Source organism: Limulus polyphemus, unplaced genomic scaffold (genome assembly GCF_000517525.1).
Source record: "Limulus polyphemus unplaced genomic scaffold, Limulus_polyphemus-2.1.2 Scaffold209, whole genome shotgun sequence".
NCBI classification, from domain to species: Eukaryota; Metazoa; Arthropoda; class Merostomata; order Xiphosura; family Limulidae; genus Limulus; species Limulus polyphemus.
This window is the reverse complement of record NW_013665819.1, coordinates 539,699-546,996: the sequence shown is the minus strand read 5'-3', so window position 1 is coordinate 546,996 and position 7,298 is coordinate 539,699. Positions and strand designations below refer to the sequence as shown.

At 30.8% G+C, this 7,298-nt stretch overlaps 1 protein-coding gene across 2 annotated transcripts in view; it reads left to right on the top strand.

Moving 5' to 3' along the window:
• Positions 1 to 1,190: 1,190 nt before the first annotated feature.
• LOC106478407 (sorting nexin-21-like) overlaps positions 1,191 to 7,298 on the top strand; it is a 19,873-nt gene continuing 13,765 nt past the window's right edge. For both annotated transcript variants that reach the window (XR_002609892.1, XM_013938951.2), the window contains exon 1: positions 1,191 to 1,529. Coding sequence is in view for 1 of the 2 variants with exons in the window: in XM_013938951.2 (XP_013794405.1) it covers positions 1,352 to 1,529 (178 nt within the window). In the remaining variant the exon portion in view is untranslated. The remainder of the gene's footprint in view (positions 1,530 to 7,298) is intronic.

The following is a 7,298-nucleotide window of genomic DNA, read 5'->3' as shown; positions in this document are numbered from 1 at the left end:
AGAGCTAGAATTGTATTACTCTAGGTAGCTTAAGTATGGGGCTTATATAGACTGATCTACCCAATGCTACATCATCATGAAGATCCTTGGTCATTGGTCTGCATTGAGATCAGTCCTCAGAGAAATAGCATGGACAGCCATTTTACCTCAGATATCTGTAGTTCTTCTTCTTGAGTCATCATTTTTAGCGTGATAGAAGTCGTGGCCCTTCACAGCACTGGCTGACATAAGAGAGGACTTCTCCAGGCCTGAAAATTCTCGAACAACCATCTCCCCTCAGTGGCTGACTCCTTCTCTTCAAAAACCTAAGACACTCGTTCAAGTTAAACTATGATGTCATAACTCTACAGTCAGTTACACGACAATGACTGACGTTGAGCTTAATCCTGAGTTGATTTTTTATTTATTTTTAACAGAGAGATATGTAAAGTATTGTAAATATGTGACATCCAATATGCCGAGCTGCAATGTGCTTAACTGGAGAAATATAAACAAAGGAGTGATGAGAATAGAGTAGTTGTCCACGTGACACTGTACAAGCTATACTTTGTAGACGCTTGATAGTAGTAGTAGTACTAGAATTTAGCTATATAATCATTAATTTGTAATGTAGAGTTATAAAACATTGCTCTCTCTCCATTCAGCGCGTATATGTCATTTGTCCAGTCTTGTGCTATGTATAATGTTTGAATAAACAGTTATTGGAAACCCACAACATCTCTTTATTGTGCTGAGATGGTAGAGGTTAATGTTGATGTCCTGGATTCGTCTACATTTAGGAAACATTACAATGGGATGGCTTTGTTATCTAATATAAACAAAATATTTTATATTCAAATTATACCGCTACAGATTAAGAGAACAAAAACCCAAAAACTTAGTCGTAAAGTTAGATATCTTCAAGATATATTTTGCCACGAAAGAGTACAAAATTATACGTAAAATGAAAATTTGCAGTACCAAAAAACTGTTACAACTGATTTTATTTGTCTGTCTAAAGAGAAAAGGAAATTAATAAATGTGAATAACTAAGATATGACAACAGAATTCTGTGTTTGTTAACTTACTTGTTATTATCTAGTTTTTTAGTGTAATATTTGTTTATAGATTGAAAATTATTACAAATCTGATTCTCAATATTATTTCATGATAGATTAAGCAATTTTAAGTGAAATCGCCCTCTAGGAGCAAAATCTGCGGTCGCGGTTCGGAGTTTATAGCAAAGTATTTTGTTGGACTAGAGTTAATATTGTAATTAAGGAATTGAACACTTTTTTTATTGTATAGTTTTATTATTAATTTATAGTTAATGATAATTAGTTTGTTATTCTGTGCTAAACGTTAACGGATCATGAGTAAGAATCCAAATATCACTACTAGTACTAGTGATATTACACATGACGTACTGGCGGATGACTTCGATGACCTTACATTGTCATCTCGAGTTGGTGGAACACTTTGTTTTACAGACGGAAGTGTCGCTGATGGATTATCTACCCAAAAAGAATCAGAAACTACAAAAACTATAAGTAAATAATAGTTTTTGTTATTTTTAATTATTTAAGCCTATTATACTATATAATTCATATAAATATCATTATATAACTTATCACTGTAAAATTAAAATTTTTATGTGTAAAACAGACCAATAAATTCAAACTTGGCAGGAACTGAGAGTGAGAGAGAAATTAGCGATTATTTGTTAACTTACTGTTGACTTGTCTTAATTCACTCTCTGTAAGTGTAATAATAATAAAATTTGACAAAAATATAGATAAAATGAGCATTCAAATCTCTCTTCCTTTCGTTAAAGTTTATGTTGAAAAAGGTTCATATTTCATATGAGCTTCACCCATTGAAGCTCATATGGAGTTGTAGAACATAGCTTTTAGCAAAATTTTTTGAATACCATACTTTATTGCTAAAGAATATTAGTCATGATAATATTAAGAAAGTGGAAATAATGTCAGCTTAAAACACTATAGATGTGCTTGCATGTATATTCAACAAATATGTATGTGATTCTCATGTTTCTTGTATTATACTTAGCGGTACAGCAAATTATAGCTTTTACATAATGCCAGAAAAAGGTGAAGCACTCCTCCAGTTCTTACACTTCAAGGAATAACATATTCCATATCTCAAGTTGTAAAACCGAGAGTGGTTTTTTGACTCACTTTATGAAGAATATACAGTTGTGTTTTAAATGGTTAACAAAAAAACTCAGAGGTAGACATTTTAAGTCTTTGTATAATATTTAGATGAGATTGAATTTTATTATTTTACAGTTGTGGAATTATATATGTCTGGAGACCTAGTTGTATTTAAATCTTTGGAAATTAAAAGACTGATAAATCTGTTAAGGAGACTGTGTTATATTTCAGTTTTTATTACTTTGTTGTTATTGACTCTTAAGCAGTTTCCTCTGATATAATCTTGTGCAAGAACAGAACTTCCTCTTGGGCTCAATATTGGTCTAATTCTGTTGTTGGTAAATTTACCTAGTCTTTGTTCCTTTTTCTCTGTTCCACTCATCTGCTGTATTGATGATGTAGAGTGCTGGTTAGACCTCATTTTGATTATTATGTTCAGTTTTGATTATGTTATTTAAAAAAGATGTTTATTAATTGGAAAGGGTTCAGAGACAAGTTTAGAAGATGATTTTAGGTTTGGGCGAGTTACCATTTAATATAACACCTGGACAACAAGAGATGATGTGGCTCTTAATTAAGTTTAAGGCTGCCACTACATACCCATCTTTGTGAAAAGGAAAAAATTAAATATGATGTGTGCAATTGTTTTTTTCGAAGAAGTTACTTATTTTGATTTTAAACTATTACAAAGTGCTGATCTCTACTACAGGCCATGGCAACTCATTCCACTAAAAAAGTAAAACTGTCTTAACTGCAGCCTAGCCATCTTTTCCAAATCTTAAACTTGTGTTCTCTCATGCTATTTTATTTACAGTATAGCACAAAGAATTCAGAGGCCTTTATCCTACTGATCACCCAGATAATATATTAAACTTCAATAAGATCACTTTTTCTCAAGAGAAAATAAGTTAACAGATCTTAGATATTAACTGTCCCCATAAGATAATCCTCCAATTTTCAGAATCATCGTAGTAGCTCTGAACCCTCTCAAATAACTCGGTAACCTTTCTTAGATAAAGTGACCAAAATTTTACACATTATTCAAAGTGAAACCCAACTAGTGATTTGTATAAAGACTTACATTAACTTTGTGGACTTCTAATTGGTATGTCTATAAATACATCTTAAAATTAACTAGTAACTTTTCCACCACAGTATGCCAAGATTTTTTTCTTCAGTTGTGCTCTTGGGTTAGATTAAAATCTCTTGAAGGTTTTTTTGTTAGAGAGAAAAATATCTCAAAGACAAGTGATTGAGGTTTTTAAAATTATTAGAGGTTTGAAATCCATAAATTCAGATGACATTTTCACAAAAAAATAAAAACTACAGGCAGTAAGACTAAAGAGCACAAGTTTAAAATATGGATAACTGAGTTAAAGTAGTGTTAGTCTTGTAACAGAATGATTAGCTGTTGAATAGTTTGCTGTCAGATGTTGAATTTGCAATACTGAAAGAATTTAAGAGAAGATATGAGGAGTATTTTAGAGATGTGTTAGAAAAATAGAGTAAAATAACATTGAAGAAAGAGTTTGAAGGGAAATATGGAGTGTGTTGACAGTTTTGCTGCTAGCATCAAAGAGCATTTTTTTTGGTGCATGTAGAAGCAAATGATGTTGGAAGTTATGAATCAGAAGTGTTGCTTACAAAATATAAAAAACTTCTTCATAGGTTTAGGTATAAAAGTAGATGACTGGTGTGTGGTCCTTTGGGCTATATGTGGGAATAAATTACTTCGTAGGTCCAAGGCTTAAATAAAATATCATCAAGAATATGCTTAGAGCAACAGATGAGGGCAAATTATAATATATGCTGCTATAGCTGGGCCCCACTTAAGCAGGCTAGGTAGCAAGATGTTCAAGAAAGCTATAAAGAAATTCTTTAAAAACAGTTTAAACTAAATTTGTATAGTTGTGAAGTAGTATGAGGTATTGGAATAAACAAATTGATAGGATAGCTAGGGCAACAAGGAGATTATAAGAAGATATAAAAAAAAAGTTATTAAATTCAAACATAAGTCTGTTAGATCTGAAGATAACCTTAGCTGCTGTTATTCTAAATGTTAGAAGTATCGGGGCTCAGGTTGAAATGGAAGACCAGAAAAGATGTTTTAGGTCATTAATGTGGTGTGGGCATTCAAGTGCAAAAGCACAACTCCATTTTAGAGTGGTGGTGTATGTGTGTGTGGGAGTCCAGGGAATGCTCCCCCTCCACCTATTGAAAAAATTTGAAAAAAAGGAGCAAAATGGTATCTTCTAAGCTGTATATTATTGTCAGAACAAGTTTAAAACCTATATCTGATGGTAACCTTTCAATACTGGAGTCACCAGTGCTTTTGTCAGTTTAGGTATCATGAGTTTTGCTAACAGGATTCTTTGTTGAGTTTAATTGACCTAATGCTTAAGTTATGCCCAATAAAACAAAGTTGTGAGATGTATTATGATTGTATTATTATTTACAGATTATTATAATACAGTATGTACATAAATGTGGTCTGGGTATATTCCTAAAACATTTTTACATGCATATCTAAAATTTTACAGACTTAAGAGTACCGAGTATTATCACACCAAAGTTATAATCTAGAAATAAAGCACTTTATTTTAAAAAAATCTAGGGGGGGTTTGTCCCTGCACTATGGGTAGAAAACCAGTGGAAGTTTATGTTTTAATGGAAATTATTCCATCTTGATTAGATTTGGAGAATTATTTTGAAACTCTATAAGTTATTTAATGAAGTTACACTTTTTAAAAGTGGAAGTGGGGTAGTATGAGGTGAATTTGTTTATGTAAGGAGTAAATTGCATCCTGTTGGGAATAAAGAAAAAACTAGGTTGGCAAGAGTTAAATCTATAGGGGTTATATAGATAAATAATAGACTTGCTCTAAGGGGTTTCAAAGGTTAAATTTTTTAATTGCAATTGTAATAAGTCACCTTAAGTTATCTGACAGATGATATCTATGAGGAATTGTAAAACTATACTGAGATCGTCATTGTTACTAAGAAGAACACTGACTTAATAATAATGGGAGGCTTCAATTTTAAACATACTGATTGGAATTGCTTGGACTTAATTTTTCTCCTTCACTACTTATTTGAAATGGTTCAGGATGCTTTCTATACAAAATCTTCAGAAAGCCAACTGTAGGTGATGCAGTTTTAGATATAGTGTTAAACAATAATGAGGATATAGTTGTTGCTTTTAAAATTTGAAGTGGGGAAGATTTGGTGAAAGAATGAATTGCACAATTAGGTCTGATGTCTTATAACATGTTGAGGTTAATGGAATACTAGTTTCTAAGCTTTAGAAAGTCAGTTGTGAGGCCATAAGTCAATAATTATCACTAGTGAATTTGGATAAAATTTAGGTATGGGAAATTTTAAAAAATGCTTTTAATTGAAGATAGGCATGTTCCTAAAAAAGAGGAAAAGGATAACAAAGAAGATCAAACTCAATTGGCTTACTAAAGATGTGAAGGAGAAAATAGAGGATTAATACCAAAAGGGTACAGGTCTTAAATTGACATATAAGTGGAAGTTTTACAGAACTGCAGTAAATTTAAGTAGTTGGAAAGGTTTTGGAGAGTGTGTTTAAAGATGTATTGCAGAGTCACTTAACTATTTCAGCACGGACTTGGTCCCTGTGACTTACCTCGTAACCATTTTGTGCTTGTTATAGTTTTCATGCTATAACTTTTAAATTAGGAAGCGAATATTAATGAAATTAGGTACATTATCAGTAAATATTACAATGCTTTCATGTGCAAAATATAATTTTTTTATTATTAAGTCTTAAGATTTGTAAAACAATGTTTTTCTCATGCCTTTTTTTTTCTTTTCACATGTTACCTATCCAACATGCAAAGTAATTTTCATTTTAAGATTAAAAATACTTTTATGCATCAGAAAATTTTAAAATTTCACATGAGAAATCTTTATAAGGTCCAGATAGTTATCAAATGTTTATTAAGAAAAAACAATATTTTTATCTGTTATTTTCACTAATGAATCTCTGTACTGGTTTGGTAGATTTGACTGATTTTGTAACCACTACAAAAAATTAGGAAATAAATATAAATTATGCCTCTTTCTTTCTTAGAATGAACACAGATTATAACATGAAAACAATAAATGTTTAGACTAAATAGCTTAAATCTCAGAACATTATACATTTATATATATATATATATATATATTTATTTATTTATTACATTGACCTTTCAGCCATGCTTGGCTAACAATACTGAAGTTATAATGATGCAGCACACGTGCAATTAGGTTACCGTATCCAACAATATAAAGTAACTTGTTTTGGCTGTGTTTCAGTAGACTAGTATTTTGTAAAATATAGTCACATTTTAATTATTGTATATGTATATAGATTATTGCTATTTTGAAATAAGTTCTTAAACTTATTTTTCTTAAAACATACAACAGTAAATAAATAAGTAAAGCAAACAATTATATCTTCTAGTTATGACCTTTGTATTCAGTTGCTGCTTGACGTAGGTTTCTAAGCCTTTATATATTTTGCACGTGGAGGATATGAAACAAAATAACTTTTTAAGGTTTTATTATATACATTTGAATAACCAAAAAATCATAAATTACTACATCTATACCATAGAATTCCACTATAATTTATCAAGAATAGTATTTTTAGTCTAAAAAAATATGAAATTTCAAACAGACTAAAGGCACACCCTACCTCCTTCAAATATTGGTTCAAAAGAAAGAATTGGCATCCAAGCCTGTTAAAATGGCAGAGAAAGCCACTAGGGGGAGATTCTGAGATTCCCATTGGTTATTCGTGTCATATATAGAAGTAAGTGTGTATAAGGGAGTGTTTTCAAAAATGGAAAGAGGTGGGCAAGGTGTCACTGTGTTTGATTTATTACATGAGCAATATTTTAGCAAATAGAAAAGATAAGACATTCTTATTTTATATTCTAGGTTGTCAATATCAGTAATTTCAGTTTCTAATTTGTACGAAACTATAGACTTATTATTTTGACTTCACAAATATCTAATTTGAACCAGTGCTGTATTCAACATACCACATGACATGCAAAAATCAATGTTTATCTGTGTTTTTTAATATTTGTTTCTAATTAAGAAATTGAGTAATATATAGTACTAAAATTTGAA